The 24,065-nt window shown below is 47.3% G+C and overlaps 1 protein-coding gene across 5 annotated transcripts in view; it reads left to right on the plus strand.

Moving 5' to 3' along the window:
- The window catches only part of WTIP (WT1 interacting protein), an 86,857-nt gene that overhangs the window by 27,678 nt on the left and 35,114 nt on the right, over nt 1-24,065 (plus strand). For 4 of the 5 annotated variants that reach the window (XR_004242604.1, XM_032121939.1, XM_032121938.1 and 1 more), the window contains exon 2: nt 6,213-6,314. Coding sequence is in view for 3 of the 5 variants with exons in the window: in XM_032121939.1 (XP_031977830.1) it covers nt 6,213-6,314 (102 nt within the window). In the remaining 2 variants the exon portion in view is untranslated. Of the gene's footprint in view, nt 1-6,212; nt 6,315-20,102; nt 20,108-24,065 lie in introns of those variants that run through there. The other variant, XM_032121942.1, reaches the window with a different exon arrangement.

Consider the following 24,065-nt stretch of genomic DNA (forward strand, 5'->3'; position numbering starts at 1 on the left):
TTATTGTTTATTCCTTGAGGAGGAAAGCAAGGTCGGGGGCAATCTCAACAAGGTTTAACAGTGACAGCAAGAAGTTTCCTAGTCTACAGGCTGCTTCTTGCCTTGCTTTGCCTAAGCTGGGATTTGTGTTAGGTGTTGTGGCCCATGTTCTTCCAGTTTAGTGTACTCCAGCACAGTCGGTGCAGGGAGCACATGGGGACTTCCAGGCTGGAGTTGGGAGTTGTGTTGCCAGATGGAGTCAGCCCCCTCCCGGCTCCTGAGTGTTGGGGTGCCGGGTATGGATGGGCTGGGGCTTGGCAGGGGAGCCTAAAACATTTACTTGAGCTTTTCTCACTTTTCTTAGCCTGTCATTTTCAACCTTAATTTAAGTCCTTGTGTCTTTCCTGGAGCAGAGGCAGTGCTGGTAGCTTAGCCAGGCAGTCCCTCCATCATTCCCATCACAGGATGTTGCTGCTGGGCGTGTCCAGGTTGTATTTATTTATAACTTGCATGTACTAGATTTAGTTTCGTGTTAGATATTGACTCCTTGGTATATTTGCAAGGTATCTGCCAGGTAACAGGTGAAAGCCCTGCAGTGAGAGCTACCCATGGTGGCGAGGGCTGGGAGGGTTCCTGGGCTGCCCTGCCTGGCTCTGCCCTGTGCAGGTGCCTCGTGTCTTCTATCTGTGCCTGACTGAGGGATGACGTGTGTGTTGGAAGATCCCTCCTCCTGTGGTTGTTGGAAGGAGAGGAGCATTTTTCTCCCCTGAAGTCACCGCTGCGACCCAAGCTGCCACAGCCCAGGACATGCACGGGAGCTGCCGGGAGCTCAGCAGGTACTGCAGCAGCAGTGGCACAGCTGCCTGGGCTCAGGGCAGCTCTGGGGCTTCATTGTTTACCTGGCTTCTTAGCAGAACACATTTTACAGGTAGTAGCAATGCCCTGTGTGAGATCATGGGCTGCAGGCAGTGTGGGAACACCTTCCCTGGCCAGGGGCACCTGCAGGCACCTGACGCAGCCCCTCCACAGCCCTCTGCTCTTGTAGCTCTTGCTGCAGTTTGGCTTCTTGTTTGGAGCTGAGGCTTCCCTCCTCATTTGTTCTCCCTGCTCTGTGGCAGTAGGTTTCCATTTCCCTGCCCCTGTGCCATGGAAAGGCTGCAGGTGTGGAAGATTTTGTTTGGGGCTTATGTAGAGATGGTCTTTTCCTGTCTGAGAAGAAAAGGGGATTTTGCAGTGGCCCAGCATGATGTTCATCCGCCCTTTTCCCAGAACTGCAGAGGCAGGGAGGGAGTCATCTGTGCCATGTGTTAGTTGTTAATTTTAGCTTTACCATAACTCTTGATGACAGGGCTTGGTTGTTTCCTACTGTAGGCAGCATGTAGCAGTTATCCTGGAGATACGGTGTGGCTGTAAGGCAGTAAAGCTGCAGCTCATCCCTGAGCTGTGGTGCTCTGTCTGTGGTAGCTGGATTCTCCCAGCTCTCACAGCTGCTGCCTGCTGGAGTTGAGAGGCCACATGGTACCATTTTCCTTGCATTTGTGCTAAACCTTTGCCTTCAGGTTACAAAAGGATGGCATTAGGCAGAGGCTGCGTTCAACATGTGTCTGAGGACGAAGCTTGGCCAAAAGGTGGTTAAATATCTGCTATGATATGCACTGCACTTAACAGCCCTTTTCCTAATTCTGGCTGCCTGGTGAAGTCTGTATGGAGCAGCAGCCTGTACTGGCATGGCCAAAAGAGCATTCCAGGATTTGATGTACAGATTTCCTAATTCTGGCTGCCTGGTGAAGTCTGTATGGAGCAGCAGCCTGTACTGGCATGGCCAAAAGAGCATTCCAGGATTTGATGTACAGGTCCCAAACTGAACTTCTTGTAATGCAAAGGCTACTACCAGGAACTCTTACAAGCAGGCTGAAAAATTCTATAGTTTCAATGTCTTCTCTAGGTTGTTGCTGATACCTTTGCTAATTATAATGGTCTCAAGTCTTGAGCAAAGTCACTGAGCACATCAGAAAATACCTGTCTGATCTTCTGCTGGTGCTGATATTCATGTTTGCTGGTGTGTGAGTTACCCAGAGAGCATCGTGCCTCTGACAGCTCTGTTGCCATGCAGTGCTGGAGGCTTGCCTGGCTTGTGTCCAGAGATGATGTTCTCACTGACGTGGTCAAGCTCAGTGAAGTGGACTGGTTAAAGGTGTGGGGAGCACTGGCCATGTGCTGGAGTCCAGCAGGGAGTCTCTGGGAGCTCCTTCTCTTTCTAGTACCATTTTTGTTGGTGTTCTTTTGCTCTGATCCACAGAGTGTTTGTTCGGTCTCTGCTGTCCCGTTTGGTTAAACACTCTGTGAGGGTGTGAACAGCTGTCCACCCCAGCCAGAGACTGCTTGTGACACTGTGCTCCTGGCTCAGCCAACCTTCATGGTGACTTTGAGTGTATGCAACATCTGGCAATGTCTTTTTCTGGGTAGAGACACCAGATCTGTAGGAGAGCTGATAACCTGGGCAGAAACATAGCAGGTGATGTGTTAAAGAGCTGGGGTACAACTGACTGCTCAGAATCAAGGTGTCAGGAGGACAAGGAATCGTATAAAGGCAGGAATTGATCTGAAGTCATGTCAAGGGAAGTGTCAGAAGCGAGACATGCTTGCTCTGCAACAGAACATTCTTCATGGGCAGTTTAACAAGCCTTGGAATTAAATTTGGGGGGGGAAAAAGTGATGTAGCTGTTATGTCAGGGCTTTAGAAGCTTGCAGTGTGCAGTCTGGACTGTGACTAGTGGAAAAGCAGACCTGAGCAGCCCTGTAATCAGGGCTTTTCCTAGGCAGTTATGAGCTCACACTAAACTCACACTGCAGCTGCATATATATTTTCCAAAATACACTTTTGGAATTTTACATACGCTTTTTTAGTATGCTAATCATCTCTGTGGTCATTCATTCCTGGAGTTAATGACTGCTCTCTTGGAGAAAACAAGTTAACAAACTGACAGCTGCTCCTAAGAAATCTCTTGCCTGGAGAGGCCAATGCATGTTTAACATCCAAAATAAATCCTTCTTTTGCTTCTGACGGTTCAGTGCAGCAATGGCAAAGAAATGAGGTAATAACTTTCATCTATCAAAGCAGTTTGGACTGTAGTAGATTTGTGCACAAGAGCTCAGAGACAGAACTGCCGGAGTTACAAACTGGATTCCTGCTCTTCTTTGAATAGCATTAAATGTAGACAGGAAAATGTACTTCTGTCAGCATAACCTCCCAGGCAGACACATTATCAGTAGCTGCCAGTGTTGGCATGAACAGGTGGGCAAGGAGTGCCCAGGGAGCTGGGGGGCTCTGAAGGGGCTTCCCCTGTCCCCAGGGCCAAGAGTGAACCGAGACGTCGGGCCAGGGCCTGATGCTGAAGTGACATTGGCTTGTTCCAGCTGTGCCCCCCCTGTTCTCTGCAGAGCCCCTGGGGTGTGCTGGGACAGCGAGCAGGTTCCTGGGCTCTGTGCTGCTGCTGGGAGTGAGGAATTCCTGCAGCTGCTGGCTCACAGGACACCTTTTCCAGTCACAGTATCCACAGTAATCAACAGCTATCTTTGATCAGTTAACCTTTAACTCATGGCAAATAGCAGATATTTTCCATAAAATTTGGCTACAAATAAATGAATAGACTTGGCAGCCTTGAATAAGGCAACAAATGTTCTGAAATTCCCATTTCTTGTGTCAGGGCTGAGCTCGCTTGAGGACTGGCGTTTTCTTAACATGTTTGCAATAACCTGATGGATCTGGATGGCACTTAGTTTGTCTTACAGGTTTATCTTGGGTAGCTGTTAAAGTTACAGGTTTTGCTTCCCTAAATTTCTGAAATCAGGTTTAAGATTTTAAAAAATCTTAATAGATGTATTGGATTTTAAAGTTATCATTTTATTTGACAAATAGTCTAAAATGTGCCAGGATGTTGAGCTAGCTGAATGAAAGGCTAATCTCCCTTCATGACATTAAATGGGGGAGTTAAAGGTATAAACACCAGTAAAACCCATAATTTAATGAATGGTCTTTTCATTTCAGTGTTGGACTTTGTACTACAGGAAAAATACTTTTTTAAAACTTGTCAGTATCCCAATTAATCTGATCACACTCCTCAACTCATACTGATGGTGGGTTGATGCTGCTCTGAGGAGAAGCAGTTCAGTTCTAGAAAGGGTGTTGTACTGGGCTGGCATGGCCAGGTTTTGGTGGTGGGGTGGCTTCTGTGAGAAGCTGCCAGAAGCTTCCCCTGTGCCCAGCAGAGCCAATTCCAGCTGGCTCCAGGACAGACCCACCCCTGGCCAAGGCTGGGCCCAGCAGTGACAGTGGCAGCAGCTCTGGGGAACATCTGGGAAGGGGAAGGAAATCCCCGAGGAATTGCAGCTGGGTGACAGCAGTGGGAATTTGTGAGAGGAGCAGCTCTGCAAACCCCCAGGGCAGGGCAGGAGGGCCAGGAGCTGCTCCAGGAGCTGCAGCTGAGGTTCCCCTGAGCCCGGGTGCAGCCCAGGGAGAGGCAGCTGTGCCCCCGCAGCCCGTGGGGTCCAGGATGGATCAGAGATCCCCCTGCAGCCCCTGCAGGGCCCCACACGGCAGCAGGGGCTGCCTGAAGGAGGCTGTGACCCCGGGAACTCCACGCTGCAGCAGCTCCTGGCAGCACCTGTGGCCCTGTGGAGAGAGGAGCCCAAGCTGGAACAGGTTTGCTGGCACAGGGGACCCAGGCTGGAGCAGCTGATAAAGGACTGCAGCCTGGGGAGGCTCTCAGGCTGGAGAAGTTCATGGCAGGATGTCTCCCAGGAAAAGAGAGGGACACCTGTTCATAATATGCTGATCTTCCCCCAAAGAACTTGCATTTTTATTTTCCATGTACTTACCTAGAATGTTCACAGCACAGTAAAGAAGAATTCTGCAAGATAAAAGCCTGGTTTTGCAGTTCTCTAGTTCCTAGGTTCTTAGGTGTATTAGCAGTTTTGTTGGTGCCAATGATTGATGCCCAGCTTGTGCATGCACTTGTAGAAATAGAGCCTCAAACAACACATGGAACACAGCAGTTTCTGTAGAGTTGTTTGAAGCAAAAAAGTCTCCATTTTTATTTTCTATTGTAGTATTTAAAAAATATCACCAGCCTTGTCTTGATGGACTGTCCTGCTAGAATTGAATAGAGACCTATGGCCATCTCAGAAGAACTTAAGAATCAGTAGTCCCAATTGTGTGACAGATGGACATGGATTCCCCAGAGTTTAATTTCTTCTTCTTAGGGATACAGACCCAAAGGGATCCTTGAATTACCTCCCTTTCTGGGTTTGAATTTAGAGGGGTTATGCATAGGTAGAAAGAAACGCACAGGCAAACCACTCTTAAAACTTTGAGGAAATAGGTTTAAATACTCCCAAAACCCAAACCATCCCAAAAAAACCTCTTTGTAGAGTTACTGAAAGCATGACCTTCCTGTGAGTCGGCCATGTGTAGAGCTAACCACTGACTTGTTGGCTCCTGGTGCTTTGGTCTCCTTAGGACTCCATGGGAGTCATCCCTGGCATCACCAGGAGCAGGCCTGGGCAGTGAAGTTGAATTTCTGACCCCACTGAAGCAGAACTGTGAGCCAGAATTTCTGCCCTGAGATCATAAGGAAGGCAGAGGCTTTGCTGTTTGGTGTGGTAAGGTGCCAGGTTGTGTTTATGAGCTTACATCCTCTGTTCACGAGGAATTAATTACTAAAGGTGACTGACAGATCCATTTTTCAGTGGCCTTCACTGCAGACAAACGCGCTTGATGTTGCCTTTGTGGAGAGGGCCAAGGAGAAGTCTTTTGGGTTTGGGCTGAATTGTTTTATCAGTGATGGTTGAATGTCATGTGGTGGATCATTTAGTTGTGAAGGTCTCACTGAATTATTTCTTGGGCTGGTGGAGTTGTTTTCAGGGAGTGTGTGGATTTCTCTGTCCTTTCTGGTGGCACCTGCCTCCTCCGGGTTTCTGTCTGTAGCCAGCCTCAGTCTGTCTGCACTGAACACCAGCAGAGGCTTGGCCCCCCTTAATTTTGGGTTAATTTCCATGCATTTGTTTCACTGCAGCCGCCTACTGCTCCCTTGGGTACTTGAATCTATTCAGGGTGAGGAGCTCATTGATTTAGGGCCTGATGGGGGGCATCATGAGTGCTGTGAATCAACGGCCTGGAGCTGTTTTTAGGAGCTGTGGAGGATTTTAACTTTGATTCTCTTTCTGCTTTGTAGGTATTTGTATAAAATGTGGAAAAGGTGTGTATGGAGCGAGCCAGGCTTGCCAAGCAATGGGTAACCTCTATCATACCAACTGCTTCACATGCTGCTCTTGTGGTAAGTCAGATCTGCCATGCCCCTGGTATGTGGCTTCCTTTTGTAATATATATTCCTTTAGCAAACAGTGTACAAAGTGAGACCTCATCTTGCCTGCTTCCCTAGGAAAAATTCCCACGCAGGGCTCCAGCTTCAAAAGTTGTTTTTTATTTGCCATCCGTAAGTGTTCAATGGTGTTTTCCTAAGCAGCAGCCCAGAAAAGTAGTGTTTGGTTGTTTGAAGGGCTGCATTTACAAAATGGCTTCAACCTGTCTATTGGAAGCACTACATGCTTTAAATCGCTTGTGTTTATAGAACTGTAATGTGCATGTATCATTTTAATAGAAAAAAGGGGTAAAATCTGTGCAGTGAAAACCATATTTTTGTCACTTTCTATTTGCAAATGCAAGTCTAGTCAGGCATGTGTATTTGTCATTTCTGTGTATGCGCAGTGCTCAAAAATTGTTCACTTATGGTTGAATGTGACAAGAACAAATAGAAACTGTGTGTTGAAATGTCTCACGCTATTACAAGATTTTATTTTTGTAGGGGAAAAGTAGACGATAAATCACTGTTTGCTCCTTCCTGTTCTTGGGACCTTTTTAGGTTTCCTTTTTAATCTGAAAGAGATGTTTCTGTGTGTGATTTGGGGAAGTTCTGGCTTTGCCAGGGGAAATGGAAAATTCAGGGCAGCAGTTTCAGAAGTGTGCCTTAAGTCAGGCATTACGAACTTAAGTTCCTTCCTCAGTGTCTTGTCTGTAACTGCTGAGAGCTCACAAATTCCCACCAAGCTCAAGGGAAGTGTGAGAGCTCAAATTCCAGGAGTCAGGTGATTTTTCTTGTTTTATGTACACATCTAGTGAGGTTCCTTATATATGAAAATATTTGCCTGGATATTGAAGATCTTGTTATGATACACATACACAGGAAAAGATTGATTCTGAGCAGAACGTGCTGAGCGCAGATTGTTTATAAAAAGGATTAATTAAGGATTAGAAAAAGAGTAGAGGATTATTGGCATAGAACCAAATAAGTTGATAATCAAAAGAACATTGTAAAGTTCACTTCTGACAGGAGAAGTGTTGTCTTTTCTCCTGAGATTTGTACTGATAAATATTGGTTTAAAGAAACCTTCAACCTGAATGTAGAATTTAGTGACCTTTCTAAATGACTCTGGACCATTACCAGATGTGGGGTTGAACTCATCTCAGACCTTCAGGGATTGCTCCTGACTTCGCTCAGGTCTGACAGTAAGTGAGTAGCTGTTTTGTTGGCTCCCAAAGTGAACAGCATCCTGCTTAGCAAAGGATTACAAAACAGTGTATCAGATAATGTCTGTCCACGGCATTAACCTAACCTAATTGTATGGGTGAATTCCAGCTTCCTCTCTGGGGCAGAAATGTTGTTTTCAGTACTCAGGCTGCATGTTTGCTGTCATGGGGTTCTGTGTGCAGGTCACTGTTCCTTAGGAAAATGTATAAGGGACAAGAAGTGTATTTAAACAGCAAAATACAAACTCAATTATTTAAACACACAACAAGCTTTTCTGACTGTTCTGGAGAGATGTGTGTGGCCGTGGTGCAGCTTGAGACATGTCCACTTGGAGCATCGTTTGCCCCACCCCACAGTGCCCTGGAATTTGATGATTCAGGCAGCTCCCCGTGAGTCACCACACGCACAGGGAGATGTCCAGGTTGTCCTCCCAGCCTCTCACCGTGCTGCCCTGGGCTGGAGGGCCCAGCTGTCATCCACCAGGATGGCTCACAAGTGAGAAGGGCTTGGATTTCATTCTGTCTGCAACCTCTGATACAACCCCGTTGGAAGGGGAGTGTTTGGGCACTTCTTTAGGCACTGGAGAGGGGCTGTGCTGCTGCTGTGGCTGCAGTGCCTGGGGCAGGTCAAACACCTGATCAAAGCTTCGGTTCAGCTGTGTTCAAGGGTGAGTCCAAAGCAGAGCTTTTCCTCTCAGCTCAGCTCTGAAATAGGATCAATGTGAGCATAGCTGGGAAGAGGGTGTTGCATTAACTCTTTTTGTGTCTCGCTATATTTTGGGCTGTGCAACCCATGGGAAACCCAGAGTGGTTCAGTACAGTGCCAGTAGATCCAGAGCTTGGGACCAAGGCATGCAGGTCCTGTCTGTGGGAACTGCACCCTTGAGAATGATGCTGGAAAGGCTTTACAGGAGCTCTTAGACAAGCAACCAAATGGGAACTTCTTACACTACTGTACTCTATGAACTGGGAGTTCATTTTGGGACATTGCTGGGACCCATGTGAGAATCCTGAGCTGTAGGTTTGGTGCCCACCTTTAGATGGATGAGAATAACTAGAGAGGGCCCAGAAGAACTTCAGTAAATGATTAAAGGCTGGAGAAAAGGTAATCATAAGAGCCCAGTGTATCTTGGGTATCTGAAGTTATGGGAGGGACATGTGACTGGAGGTTGTAAGGACTTGGACCATGAAACAGCATTAGAAAGTGGTCTCATATGTACTAGAGACAAACACGAGAGAGATCTTTCCTGGAGCCTGAAATTACACAATTCAAATAGGAAATCAAAGACAGTTTTTCTACAATGAAGATGATTAACTCCTGGAACAAAATAGCAAGAGAAGTGGCAGATTCTCTATTCTTCTTTGTTTTCAGATTAAGACCAAATGTCCCTTTGGAGAATGTTTTAAGTTGAGCCAAGCTTTAGGTAATTGGGTGATCATTAACGATCTTTGTTAGGCTGAGGATCACAACACTGGTGCTTGTTCTGAGTCTTTGATGGGAGTAGAGAAGTCCATTGGTTCTCTCTGCCTAAACCGGTGTCTATGCTGTAGTTCCTGTGCATGTTTATGTAGTGGTTGACCCTGGGTGGACACCAGGTGCCCACCAAAGCCACTCCATCCCTGCCCTCCTCAGCTGGATGGGGAGAGGAAATGTAAGGAAAGGCTCATGGGTCAGGATAAGGGCAGGGAGAGATCCCTCACCAGTTACTGACACAGCAAAACAAAAAATTCTGTTAACAACCAAATCAGAGTTGGATAACGAGAAATAAAAGCTAAAGCTTAAAACACCTTCTCCTCACCCCTCCTTGCTTCCTGGGCGTAACTTTACTCCCAGCTTTGTCCATCTCCTCCCCTGAGTGGTGCAGGGGGATGGGAAATGGGGGCTGTGCTCAGCTCATCCCAGGTTGTCTCTGCTGCCCCTTCCCCTCAGGGGAAGGGCTCCTCACACTCTTCCCATGCTCCAGTGTGGGGTCCTTCCCACAGGAGACAGCGAACTCCATGAGCTGCTCCAGCCTGGTCCCTTTCCATGGGTGCAGTCAGTCCTTCAGGAGCTGCTCCAGCCTGGTCCCTTTCCATGGGTGCAGTCAGTCCTTCAGGAGCTGCTCCAGCCTGGTCCCTTTCCATGGGTGCAGTCAGTCCTTCAGGAGCTGCTCCAGCCTGGTCCCTTTCCATGGGTGCAGTCAGTCCTTCAGGAGCTGCTCCAGCCTGGTCCCTTTCCATGGGGTGCAGTCAGTCCTTCAAGAGCTGCTCCAGCCTGGGTCCCTTTCCATGGGGTGCAGTCAGTCCTTCAGGAGCTGCTGCAGCCTGGTCCCTTTCCATGGGTGCAGTCAGTCCTTCAGGAGCTGCTGCAGCCTGGTCCCTTTCCATGGGTGCAGTCAGTCCTTCAGGAGCTGCTCCAGCCTGGTCCCTTTCCATGGGTGCAGTCAGTCCTTCAGGAGCTGCTCCAGCCTGGTCCCTTTCCATGGGTGCAGTCAGTCCTTCAGGAGCTGCTCCAGCCTGGGTCCCCTGTGCCAGCAAACCTGTTCCAGCTTGGGCTCCTCTCTCCACAGGGCCACAGGTGCTGCCAGGAGCTGCTGCAGCGTGGAGTTCCCGGGGTCACAGCCTCCTTCAGGCAGCCCCTGCTGCCGTGTGGGGCCCTGCAGGGGCTGCAGGGGGATCTCTGATCCATCCTGGACCCCACGGGCTGCGGGGGCACAGCTGCCTCTCCCTGGGCTGCACCCGGGCTCAGGGGAACCTCAGCTGCAGCTCCTGGAGCAGCTCCTGGCCCTCCTGCCCTGCCCTGGGGGTTTGCAGAGCTGCTCCTCTCACAAATTCCCACTGCTGTCACCCAGCTGCAATTCCTCGGGGATTTCCTCCCCCTTCCCAGATGTTCCCCAGAGCTGCTGCCACTGTCACTGCTGGGCCCAGCCTTGGCCAGGGGTGGGTCTGTCCTGGAGCCGGCTGGAATTGGCTCTGCTGGGCACAGGGGAAGCTTCTGGCAGCTTCTCACAGAAGCCACCCCACCACCAAAACCTGGCCATGCCATCAGAATGCATCTCAGAAATGTGAGAGTAAGAGTACGAGACTGCCTTCCTTTTTCAGTCTGTCTTTTTTCCCCCAAATAACGAGAATGATCTGAGCTCACCTCCAGCAGTTTTCAGTTTTACTTTCAATCTAATGGCTGTAGAAAATAAAAGGCAATGACCAAAGAACAATAATTCTGCACCTGAAGACATCTGATTTAGATAAGGGCTCAATACTTAACCAGCTACAATTAAAAAATAAATAAAATAATATTTCAAACCCTTGGGAAAAGTTGTGGTTTGGAGACCACTCAGGCTGAAATGTGATAATGAATGATGGAGCCTCCAAGGCCTCATTTCATCACTTGGCAGTGAGTGTTTTCAACTCAGCAAAGACAAGTGCACTTGTGCAGAGAAGTGGAAATTCTGCCTGAGTCAGAGCCCTTTCTTAGGCACTTCTTTGAGTTTGCCTTCGGTTTCTGTGCCAGGTGCCATCTGTAAGGGTGTCCTGGTTGAAGTGGGCAGCGTGTGCCAAGCCAGGCCATCCTGTGCCTTCCCAGGAGCTCCCAGTGCTGTCCTTTCCCACTCCCACCATTGTTTATCACATGGTTGCTGGGGGGTTTATGTTGCTTGTAATTAAGTGGAGACCCAAAAATAGACTCTCAGCCATGGGCACCTCTGGGAGGGCTCCAGGCTTGCCATTGTAGGGGTATAAGGATGGAAGGGGGGTTATTGGGGTCTCCTGCAGTGATGGTGGTTCCCTCTTTGAGGACGCGACTGCAGAAAAGAAGAGGAAGTATTTCAGGTACACATTAAATCAACAGGAGACTTCTGTCCCCTCTAGACATTTTGGTAAAATGCTCAGATGGTAAATGTCTTCGTTGTCTTCCTAGTTCTGGCAACTTTGGGAAGACAACTCAGTAATGTATTGATTCAGAGTGTACAGGATCTCCTCAGAAAAAGGAGATTTCACCAGTAAGTGAGATTAGAATTAAAATGCAAAGGAAGAGTAGATGACATGCTGGGCATGTTTTATGTGCTGCTTTTCTGCCTTTGTTCAGTGGGCTCTGGATGGCTGAGCCTTGCTCCCGTGACTGAGCAAGTTCAGCATCTCACATCCTGGCTCTGTCAGTAGACTTTTGCCACATCTCTGTAAACCCCTACAGCCTTCTGCCTAAAGCCATGCTCCTCAGATAGCTTTTTTTCCCAGAGGTCAAATAACTCTCTTCAGGTAAGGTAGAAGCCAAAGTGATCTGATTTCCTGAGATCAGGTATTTCAATGTTGATCTTTATTCACAATCTCTTAGAGGAAACAACTGAAGCTTGTTAGGATGGTTTTTAAATGCAGATTCTCTCTCAGCCCTGACACCAACAGAATCTCTTTTAGGCCTTGATTCAGCAAAGCACTTCAATGTGTTTAGATATGTTCTATTACTCGTATGTAAAATTGTTTTGCTGAATCTTAAATAACAGACATGAATTCAGGCAACAACATACTCTGTGCCTTCTGTTAAGTATAAAACCTTGGCTTTGGCAGGAGTTCAGTTGCAGATTTTGCTAATGGAAGACAAGAGCTGAAAAATATCTGCCTGAAAAGCTCATCATCTAATTCCTCTTGATAGTGTTTCAGAGCATGACAGGATTTCTTGAAGGGTAATTGCTATAATGCCAGATAGCTTGTGTGATCTAAGTGCAGGTGAACAGTTGCAGGAATTAGTGGATTCTGTTTGATACTCATTAAAGAAGATAACTTAACAGGCAGGCACCTTCAGTTTGCAGATCATAATGCTGTTCACAGCATCTTTTCAGGCTGAGAATTTTAATCCAGTGGCAATGATGGCAGAAACTGCAGTGATCAATCTTTACAATGAGGACTGTCAGTTCTCTGTTACTCATGGGGTGTAAGAGTTGGTCAGGGAATGAGCTTTGCAGAGCTAAGGGTTTGAAGCCTCTACTCTCAAAGCTGAGATGTATTTCACCATAAAAACCAGGACCATGTTCTGCTCTCCTATGTGAAGGCAAATCCTTGAGCATGCCATTCATCTTTAATTGGAGCTTTTGCTGCGGTTTTAAGGCACGGGAAATCATGGCAAGATCAACCAGAAGCTTAAAGCAAACTGTGGCATCTGAAGGGATGCAGCTCTCACCTGGTGGCTGTTGGCCAACCTGGAACACTCACAGGGGTCAGACAGCACTTTCAATTTTGAGGGACAGCTCATAAGGGTGTCACAGTTTAGGTGATGATGGGCAGTGCTGCTGCCTTTGTCCAGCCTTCACAAGCTCATCGAGGTCTCTGGGGGGGATGCCAGGGAGGGCTGACACAGCTGCTGGTTTCAAAGGCCCAAGTGGAACAACCACAGTGGGAGTATTGTTATTACTACCCCGAGGCTATGAAGGGCACTTCTGCACCAGCCCATGCCCCCAGCTGATGGGAAAAGGGAGTCAGTTCATGGTCACAGTCACAACCTGCCTTTTCACTTCTGTCTGAGGCCACTCAGTACTACTAGATGTAGATGTCTATTAATAGGAGGTTGCTCATGTCCCGGAGAATTCCTTGTGACATTGGAAATGGTCTTTTGCGTATTTGCTGCCCCAAGTTGAACCTTTGTTTGCTCTTGGTGGTAGTAGGGCACAGAACATTTTAAGGAAGCTGTCCCTTCAGTGTATATTTACAGCAGTTGGTGAGTTTTTAAAACACCCAAATTCCCAGTGGAAGGTTCATTTTCAATTCACATTTTTTCTGTCCCCACAGTATATTTATAAGTTTGGCATGAGTCACCTCATCGAAATTGCATGCTGCCAGTACATGCTTTGTAGCTGCAAATTAAATTGTGAATGTGACTTTCACATAAAATAAAACAAAATTCAGTGTCAAATCCATGAGCTCTGCAGTGTGTGTCCACCAGTGTTAGAGTTGGTAATCACAGTGGTACAAATGCGTGTGTTTGTGTCAGTGGTTAACTCTTGGTCCCTCGTGACCGACTGTTCCCTGACTTAGCTGCAGGTTCAGTATCTGTTCATCTTTCTGCAGCCACTTTGTGCAACTCCTCTGGGCACCAAGGAAACCCAGCAGGAGCCCTGAAGGAAGAGGGGCTCATGAGCATTGCTGGAGGGGCCACGCAGTGACAGGCTGCTGGGTAGCTCATGTCCTTGTGCACTTTTCCCTTCTGTTTTCTAACCACATGCTGTTGGACTGGAGCAGACTGAAATGTTGGGGTTTTTGGTCTGTAATCCTGCCAGAGGCATTGGCAGTACCTGGTGCTCAGGGGCCAAGCTGAGCAGTGACTCAGTGCTGTGCTGTGGGTGCCTCCCTGCCGACCCTCTCAGCTCACACCCTGCCATTGTTGCTCATCCACGACTCCGGCCGTGGTTGGATTGAGTCTGTGGCCACCTGGATGTTTGGTGGTTTCCAAGCCATAACTGGAGCTGGCAGCAGGTCCTGATGCGTGCGGGGCAGATACCTGGAGATGTGATTCCCAGGAAAAGCCGAGCGCTGTGCGGAGGCGCGAGGTTGGCTATGAGGAAGGATTTGGTGTCTGTGCTGCTGACTGTGGCTGGTGTAGATGTGTCACTGAGATGACTCCTGCTGCTGCTGCAGGAGGGCAGACTTCTGCCTGAGTCAGTCTGCATCTCTGGGATGAGTTACAGCCTGTGCTCAGCCCCACATTTCCCATTTAAAACCTATCAGGACAGGCAGATAAAGCTATTTCAAGTCTGTCTGTAGTAGCAGTCCCAGCCAACCCCCAGTGCAGGACTCAGCAAAGGGAGGTGCTCACTGTAGAAAGAGGCAGTGGATGGCAGAGATGACAGCTGGCTTCACATGGTTTGGGCTCCCCTGTGCGAGACTCTGAGCCATGACTGAGTCTCAGCAAAGGAATGTAATAATAAATTTAATTAAAAGTAAAACTTGGATACCAGCCCATGTAACAGCCCAAGTACCTTTGGGTACCGAGTGCTAGAAAAATGTTTTATCTTGATCTCTGGTTAGTCTGGTAATATCCCAGAAGAACAAAAATAATGGGATGGAAAAGGGTCATCAGAAATGTTTGAGATGGGGTAGACACAGGAAACTGTCCTTTATTTAAAATTTATGTAGTTGGGTTTTACATTTTAGGAGGCATTTTGTATTTCTCTGCCTTGCTATCTGTTGTCCCAGGTAACTCTGTCCCAGCAGGGCACTGATCTGTGTGCTGGGCTTGAAATAAAGCAGTCCATTGCTGGGTCCCTGCTACAGACTATGCTGTAAATGTTATGTCATGAGATGTTTTCAATTCTGTGACTAATTTAAACTTAGTTCAGCTCTACGAGAGAACCTGGTTTTTTAGGGGTGTCTCATCTGATTGCCTTAGTGCCATGGGGACATCCCAGACACTTGAAGATGCATGTGCTTAAAGCTTGTTTTGGTTGGGGGAGTGTATGTCTTGGTACAGTGTCACTCTGAGAGCTGCTTTGGCAGCCTTGGTAGAGCTGGAGGCTCAGTGCCAGGGAAAGGTGGTGGGGATCAGTATTGGCTGACAGGGAACTGGGAAATGCTTGCGCTCCCTGCTTCTGATGATCAGAGGGTATGGGATCAATAGTTGGCTGGTGGTTTGTCTCTGTCTCCTTGTTTGCTTGAAAGGTTGTCAGTGCATTCTGCTATTAATGATTCCAACATGAAATAGATGGCTTTTGATGGTTATTTTAATTGGTGGGGGTTGCCTGGCAACTCATGATGGAAACTTGATTGACTGACCAGAGATGCATTCTTTCCACAATATTTTTGTGTTCATAATGTGGAACCAATCCCTGATTGCACCTGTGATCGTTTCAGGGGTTGGAAAACACATAAAGTACAAAAAATACGCTGTAATTAACAAGGTTTCTGTCTCTGTTTTTTATTTCTGTAGAAACTCCAGAGAACCTAATCACTTCTTCACATAGTTTTGTGGGTCTGAAATGTCACCTTTGTCTAGAGTAACAAATTTCCCTGTTTCCTTATTGGCATCTTTTATCTGCAGGTCTTGATTGTCTTCTCTGAAACCTACATCTTCTGGGTGTTCAGTCTTTCCTTCTTCTCTTTTTTTTTTCCTTTCCCCTCTGCCCATTTAAGATGTTTTCTTGGAACACACCTCAGTTCCTACACAAGAGCAGACTCCCTTGGGCTGCTGTTGAGTTCATCTCTCAGAGGGAAGAATTCCAGATAATCCAGAACAGAGCACAGGCAAGTCACTGACGTTGTCAACAGATGTTTCTGTTTCCCATTTCCAGGTTCTGTAATTTTTAAGTGTTACCAAAAAACAGGTGGAAGGAAAAAGTGAAGAAGAGAATGAATTAAGGGAGAAACACAGGGCTGGTTTCCTGTAACTCTATTGATCTGTTTCTCCTGTATGTTGTCCCTGTGTATGTTCCCTAGTGCGGAAAATGCTTTAGTGATGTCCTGGATCTTTGCTCAACTGAAAACTAAACCTGCAAACTAAACTCTGAAATAATTTCTTATGTAAGATAGGTCATCATCCCTTCTTCAACAATAAGTCAGTTCTGTGTCCACACCTGCAGTTAATCAGTTTTGTCCTTCAGCACTCAGGGAATCTGTTGTCCTGCCCACAGCCGACTGATGGTTTCTTTCCTGGAGCCTGTCTCAGTACACTTTGTCCTCATACAAAACTTACCCATGCACACAAACACGTTCAGGCTCTCTGTGTTTAGCCTACCCTAAAGCCCCGTATCACCTGGATCCTCTCTGTCACTGGGGGACTCTCCACCTTTCCTTTGCCCTGGAGCTGATCTCATTGTTGCTGCTCTGGACTGACCAAAGTAGGGTCTATGGGCCACCATTTCCTGATTGTTCTCCTGGTGTGTTGGAAGGATTGAACTTCAGTTTTTGTCTCTGATGCATCTTGTGGGAAGTTTTCCATCCCCTGCGTTGTTGTCTTTCTCCTTCTTTCTGCCTGCATTTGCTCTGATGCGTCTGCTCTGCTACTGAAGAATTCAAACTTTCTTATTATTTCTGTGTGGGCATCTTTTGTTTTCCATCTCAAACAGGCACAATGGATGACTTTAGTCAAGATCTTAACTGCATGTCAGTACCTTTTTCTCCAGAAAATGGTTAGCTCCTCTTGCCTTTGGCACTGTTTGAAGTCTTACTGTACCCTGGTAATTTCCCATTTTGATTTGTTATGCATATCTTAGTCTTTTCCTGGAATTCCCAGCATCTAAGGACTGCTGGCAGCTCATCATCCCCATATCAAGGAGGCAGGATTATACCACTTTCCAGCCATGGAAACTTCAATCTGTCCTGCCTCACCAGCAAAGCTCCTCCTCCAAACTTCAAAATAGTTTTCTATTCTTATTCCTGTTACCTGTGTTCCTGCTGTTTCCAGTCTTGGACTTGTTGCTGTTGGTTCTCTGGGGCCAGTGCAGGGACAGGACCTCTCCCCTCCTGCCAGGCCAGCTCTCAGTCCCGCTCTGCAAGCCCAGCCTAACGAGGACTGGAGCTCTTAGCAGAGGACATGGCATGAAGAGGAAATCTGGTTTTGCTGCTTCTGTGACCTTCACCTCCCATGCTGTCTGACAGGAGAGCTCTGGCTTTGCTCCTCACCCATGCCCCCTTGTCCAGGCTGGGTGACAATCTCATCCCAAATTCTTGTTAACTGCTTGTTTCCAGGGAGAGTCGTCTGTATGGCCTGAAAACACATTAAAGTTCTCACCAGAAAGCAGCCTGGGTTTACCTTGCAAATTCATTTTACAGATCAAGGGTTTCCACTGCCACTCTTCATCTTAAGGATGCTTTGATTTCTTGTGGGTCTAGAAAAGCTCTTTCCCATAAGAATCTTGCCATGTACAAAAAAAAAAAAGGATTTTTTTTTGTTAAAGTTTGTCTTCATGCTTATAAAACATGCAGTTGCAGCAAACCTCAGCAGTCTGTCTTTGAGGCTTTCTTCTGGCAGAGAGTACTGGCAAGTAACAGAGGAAAAATTCTTAGCTGAGAGGATTGGTAGGTTGGTGGTCACCAAGGGGTGCATCAGCCCCGTGAGGCAGAGGACAGGGTTTTGCTCCACTTGCTAAGGCTTCCTTGTCCTCTTGGGCAGATCACTTCACCTGTCTGGCTTGGCCCATGTGGACATAATCCTTCTCACCTCCCTCACCTGGGTGATATTGTGCTGCTTTCAGTATTTTGAAATTATGTGGAGATCTTGAGGTCAAAGTACCGGAGAAGTGAGAGGTTTTGTAAATCTTTTGGTAATTAATGTTATATCACAAAGAGATGCACTTGCTGGAGGAAACACTTGCAGTGTCTGGCAGCCAAACCATACAGCTGCTACCGCATGCTACTGAAACTAATTACTTGCTCAAATAATGCGTATTTACAGTTTATGGGGGACCAGTTTGAGGATTATATATCATTAAATAAATGTACTAATGCAAGATTTTAAAAAGCCTGCTTTCCCAGCACTGCTCCCAAGAGCCCTTAGTGCCTGGGCCACGTCAAAAGCGTTCCCATTCCTCTGTCCAAGCCCAGCGTTGTGTTTTTAATTTATTTTCAGTATCCCAGGAATGCTGTCTCCAGTATTCAGAGGACTCTAAATCGGATGTGAGACACAAATACACCAGAGAAGCTTATCAGAGAAACAGGCTTGGCGTGAAGCCTACACAAACAACCATAAATTTTTCTCATTTAAATGAGAGGACTCGGGAGGATTGGCCGATTATAGCTGCAGTGGGCTGGCCTTGGGCACCAAGGAAAGTGCTTTGGTAACCCCCTGGTATTTGACATGACCTGAATGTTTTGCCTGCTTATAAACTTACTGTTATAGACTGACCAGCTTGGTTCTGGTAAATTCACTTCTACAGGTCAGAGTTATTTGTGGATGTTTTCTCCTCTCCTTGGACTTCTCAGGAAATTTTAGCTTGCTTTTAACCCAGGTAATGAAGAGCTCTTGTTTCCAACCACCCCTCTCTGCCTCACTCCCTTAGAACACAGAACAGGAAGAAACTCAGTAAATTCAGTCTTGGCCAGAAAGCTGGTTTTTTCCCTTGCTTCCAATAAATATCTCATTTCCTGAAAATCCTGACTTTGACCAAAACTTTTGGGACTTTCTAGATTTATCGTCACTCATGGCCAAATCCAGTTTCAGTTAGTGTCGGGATACCCTTGAGTTCATGGAGGGCAGTGTGAGCTCCGAGCGGGGCGGCAGGAGCTTGCCCCCCTCACACCGACATTAATGCTGTGGTTTGCACCAGGTGAGCCTCTTCCCTGTAGCTGTATAAAAACCAGGTGATTTTGCAATATGTCTTTGATTATGAACACCATGCCAGAAACAGTAAGGAATTATTTTATGGTTTTGTTGTGAAATTCCTATTATCTTACCAGCATGAACCCTACATGTGTGTGCCCTGCACTGAACTGACACAGGTAAAAATAGGCAACCATCATGCTTGCAGACTTGATCCCACAGTCTTGAATTAGGTACATAAATGCTTTCTGAAAGGAAACCTGAAGCAAACCCCGCTGTGGCCTCCCTGGTGGCCAGCGTCCAGTCCATCCGTATCCAGTGCTCCTCCTTTTATAGGATCAGTGGCTGCCTCTGGCAGTTCGCAGGACTGGTGCCTGATGAAGTGGAGATTGTGTGCTGTGCTCTTGGTGCTGGGCTGGAAATCAGTGCTGGGCTGTCCCCTAAACAGTGCCCTCTTGCTGATCCACCCTCTTGCAAGGGCTTACCTGCTCTCCTGGCTTCAAGTTAGTGAGGATTGTTTTCTTCAAGTAGTGGAGAGAGGAGGAATGTAATAACTTCAGGTGTAGTTCTGTGTTCCTCACCTGCCCCAAACATCCCTGCAGGCTCAGGGCATTCAAGGAGTGAGGAGGGAATGGTGTTGAGTGTTTGCTGGACACTTGGGCCTCTCACTCCGTTTCTCATGGACACTGAGTACTTCAGAACAGGTCCTGTGTCTTGGGGTCATGGGCCAGAGTAACCTCCTACCATTGTTTTGTGGTAGTGGATGCTCAGGGGCTTCAGCATTGCACCCACAAAATGGCTGCTCCTGGGCAAGGAACAGCCCACCCTTGGAGCTGAAGTGGCAAAGAGCATTTCAGTCTCTGTGCCGTGTGCCACAAAGCCAAGTGACAGGTGAAGATGTAGCTCAGTGTGTTTTTGTGTTTGTGTGTGACATTGACTGGAGAGGCCTGGCAGCCTGTAGGGCAGTAAGTGTTGCTCATCCTCTCAAAGTGTCTTCTGCTCAGTGGTTTTTTGGGTGCTCTGGTCACCTGGTGCACTTTCGGGCAGGAGGGTGCCGGGGAGGCTGTTAACAGTCGTGGGGTTTAAACCCCAAGGTAAATTCCATTGTTTTTGAGGTTACTGGGGCCCTGTAAAACCATTCCCAAAATCCCCCAAGAGTGCTTTCTGCCTTTTGGTGTTAGGGGCAGGCCTGGAGAAGCAGTTTTCAGGTCCCATGGAGACCCTCCCTTTCCTCTGCCCGTTCATCCCATGGAGTGCCGGTGGCACAGCCGCTTTTGCTGCTTGGTGACGGGGTCCTTCGCTGCTTTGTGCACTGTCCTGCTCTTGTTGTCTGCACAGGCTCCCTTTATGGATGCACAGAACCCTGTGTTCCTTCCTGTTCAGGGCCCCCTGCCCCTCCTTATCCGCTGTTACTGCTGCTCTGCTGTGGCTCAGCTCTGGCCCTGGCACTGCATTGCCCTGCCTGCTCCCCGTGTCTGCCTCCTGCAGCCCACCGGGGCTGGGGAAGGGCTTCCAGCAGTGCTCCCTGCTCTGCCTGCCCCCTTAGGCTTGGTGCTTTCTCCTCTCTGCCTGCCCCCAACCTGATTTCTTCTTGCCTAAAACCTTCCAGAATTAACTATTTGTTTGCCAGACTCCTGCGAACTTGCACTGTGTTTGGAGTAGTGGTAATAAAAATGAACGATGAGCCAGGCAAGAAACAGGCAGGGAACTGGAGGAGAGACACTTTTGAGGTATCTGCTGTAAGAAGAATACCAGCAGGGGCTCTGGCTCCAGGCAGCAGGGCTGGCTGTGCTGGTGTGGTGACTCTGCCAGCACACGTGCAGAACACGGCCACCTATACCTGCCATCTCTTTTAGCTGTACCTGCCTGTGCAGAGTGAAAGGCATCTGATTTTCTGCGTATTTAAAAGCAGGAATGAATTTAGCAGTCGTTTTTGATCACTCACTGTTATATCTCAGGAGATGTCAGTTAGTGTGTTCTGAAACACAAGCATGCTATGTCCTGATATTAAATTAGCTATAGTCACAGAACCTCAGTCACACAACTCCTCTGGCTGCCTGGGTACTCTGCACTGTCACTCTTCCAACTGCACTGCCTGCAAAATTTTTCCTGGAAGTAATGCAAATAACTTCATTGAGTGAGTCAGTGGATTGCTGACCTTAGGAACCACAGCAGTGTAAATTCAGACCCATGGAAACAATTTGCTGAATCAGTATTAACACTGCAGTGGTCTCTAGAGCAGCAGTCTCCAAAGTGGGGTGCAGGCACCCCAGACAGTGTTCAAGATGGTCCTTTAGGGCACAGGAAGAAAATACTTCACTAGTGGATCTATCTAATTCATAAATATATAAACATACGTGTATTGGGATGCATGTGCAAACATTTTTTACTGGTAGGGGAGCACGATCAAAAGTTTGGACTAGAGAAAGAAAGCCTAAAGAACACACAGACACCAGGAATTGTTCTGCTGATTCCATGAATTATTTAACAAAGCAGAATGGGTGCACTTGGGAAAATAAGGCTGGAAATCATCTACTTAATCTCTTAAGAAAGTGTGTAGGTGAGAGCCAGAGATGTTTTCTAAGCCTTGTTTTTGAAGGGATGGGGTTTTTTATTACCCTCTTTAGATTCAAGTAGCAAATCATCCCTGTTGTTACAATGTGCTGTTTCAGGCCCTGCTGCAAGAGGCTGGTTCATGGAAAGGGGCCGGTGGCTGCTCTCTCTGAAATCCTGTGGGGTTCAGATGATGATGCTGAAGATAATTTGGTTCACACACAGAGATGGCAGCACAGAAGCTGGCAGATCATATGGTACCTGCACATTGAAACCTCGAGGAGGTTTCAAAGTTCGTGCAAAGGGGAAAGTCTTCCTTTATCAGTGAAGTTCTGATCCTGTGCAGTTGGGAGTGATCAGCTTCGGGGGTCATGGGAGCCAATGCATTTGATGTTTGTGGTTTGCTGTATAGCTGCTTTTTCATATTTGCTTCTAGAACCTTTTCCCCCTAGCCCAAATGTTGGGCAAGTGAACAGGATATGCAAAACCCAAAAACCAGGGGAAATCAGAAGGAGTAACCAGTCTTGATAGGAGCATGGCTAAAGGCAGAGGTTTGCAGGGTCTTGGTCACCCCTGGCTGTAGTGGAGAGCTGATGTCTCATGCTGGGTAGAGAAGAGAGGAAGGAAGTAGATTTAGCAGAAAATTGATTGCATCTACTTGGGCTCTTTCCAGCTGAATCCTGAGTTAAGTACATTCATCCTGAACTAATCATTGTGGAGAATTGGCTGAAATCTCACATACTTCTTAAAAGGAAAGCTAAGCATTAAAGGAACAATATCCTTATTGTACCTGAGTGCCAAAGGAAGTGAGTGTACTGTCAGGAGCTGTACCTATTCAGCCCTCTGGCTTGGGAGCTGCTTGTGGGTTTAGTACTAATGTGACCTGTTGCAGGAAGCTGTGGTCAGCCCACCACAAAATATCAAGGGCAGCCCAAGGAGGGCTGATCTTTGACTAGATTTCAAATTGGCTGAGTGAGCCCCAGTTCTTTTCAGTAATTGAGAACAACTATAATTTTCAGTTTTGTTTTGTTTACAGCAGAGTATACAGGAATATTGTCAAAAACACATATCTAAGGTCCTAGCGAGGTTTTGTCCCAAGTTACGCAGGATAAATCTGAAGTAATGTTATTAACATCAGTGGGATTGTTCACCAGTGTGGGCAACAGGAGAGTTGTTCTCTGTGCTGGTCTCTCAAATTTACAGCTAAGTAATCTAAATCTAAAGAATGTCCTTCAAAACTAGCAGATGCTTTAATACTTTGTCATTCTGAAAATACTTTTTTACACTGTGTACTATCCTTTCTAAGTTTTCTTCGTGCCCCTGGACCCAAGGACCACTCCCTGACACATTCTTCCATTATCCCTTGAAGAAAAGAGTTAGAGCTGTTGCTCAAGATGCCATTTCTAGGCACTGTGGATCCTAACAATCTCACTTTATTGCAAAGATTTATCTCAGGGGAAGGAGATTGTGCACTGTGAGCTTGGTTGCACCAACATGGGGTGCCGTTGGTGCTGGCTGTGAGCGCTTTGTGGATGTGACTCAAACCAAGCAGCGTGTGGAGGTTCAGCGGCAGCGCCCTTTGATGCTGCTCACGCTGGGGTGCTGACTCACACAGTGCTACTGCGAGGGACAGGGAACTCTGCAAATCCATTCTTGTTTCTCTGAGACAACGGGGAGAGAGTTTAGGGAAATTGCTCATCTCCCTTGAGGCTCTCTTGCGTGTTGCCACAGGACTGCGCTGTGTCCACTCCTTTTGTTCAACCTTTTTGTATGTTAGGAGAGGTCCAACAGCCTTACCCAACGTTTGCTGGTTGTCAGCTGGAGCCTCCAGTGGGTTCTGCTCTGAACATCTGGACACTGAGGACCAAACATCTTTTTTCCTTCTTCCTTCTTTTCTTCCTTTAGTCTTATTGGAATACAGTAGCATCTTCTTTTGGATGTATTCCCATAGGAATTGCCTCCCGTTGTGTTTCTCAGCAGCTCACCCCTCACAAAGGCTGCTCAGGAACTTGGGGCAGTGCAGAACTCGGGAGGTTGGTCCTGTCTCCCTCAGGGATCTCACACAGGCTGTGTGAACTTTGAGTCAGGGGCTCTGTTCCACATGTGTGTGTCCATGCTTGTGTTGTACAAAGAAGACCTGGGCAGATTCTCAGAATGCTGCTAGATAGACCAGTTGTGTGTGCTAGAAGTGTGCATCCCAGTCACATCCAGGTGCAGCTGAAGTTTCAGACTTACAGAGCTCTTTAATCTGGTGGTGATGACTGCAGAGGCCATCTTGTTCTCTAGGATGCAGCAGAAGCTTGAGATCAGCAGAGGTTCAAAACAAACAAAAGAGAATGTTTCATACAATGCACAGTGAAACTGGGACTCTGCCATAGCGGCAGCATGGAGGCCAAAAATAAAAATGATCTCATAGAGAAATTAGACAAATTAGAGAAGGATTGGTCCAGTGAGGCTATTAAACATAATAGTTATGATGCAACCTGTGGTGCAGGAAGGCCTTAAGTGCTGGCTGCTGGAAGCTGAGAGGTTATTCTTGGGAACACTGCAGCCTGTGTGAGCCTGTAGTGCTCTTTCCCAGGGAACTTCCAGTCTTGACCAGATCTGGAGACAGGATGCCAGGGTAGATGGATCCTTGTTGCTGACATTGTGGTGGTTCTTACTGGAGGCTGAATGAGGGTCACCCACCACGACACAAGGGTAGGGGCCAGCAGGGCAGCTGGGGAGGCTGTG

This window comes from Corvus moneduloides, chromosome 12 (assembly GCF_009650955.1).
Source record: "Corvus moneduloides isolate bCorMon1 chromosome 12, bCorMon1.pri, whole genome shotgun sequence".
Classification (NCBI taxonomy): Eukaryota; Metazoa; Chordata; class Aves; order Passeriformes; family Corvidae; genus Corvus; species Corvus moneduloides.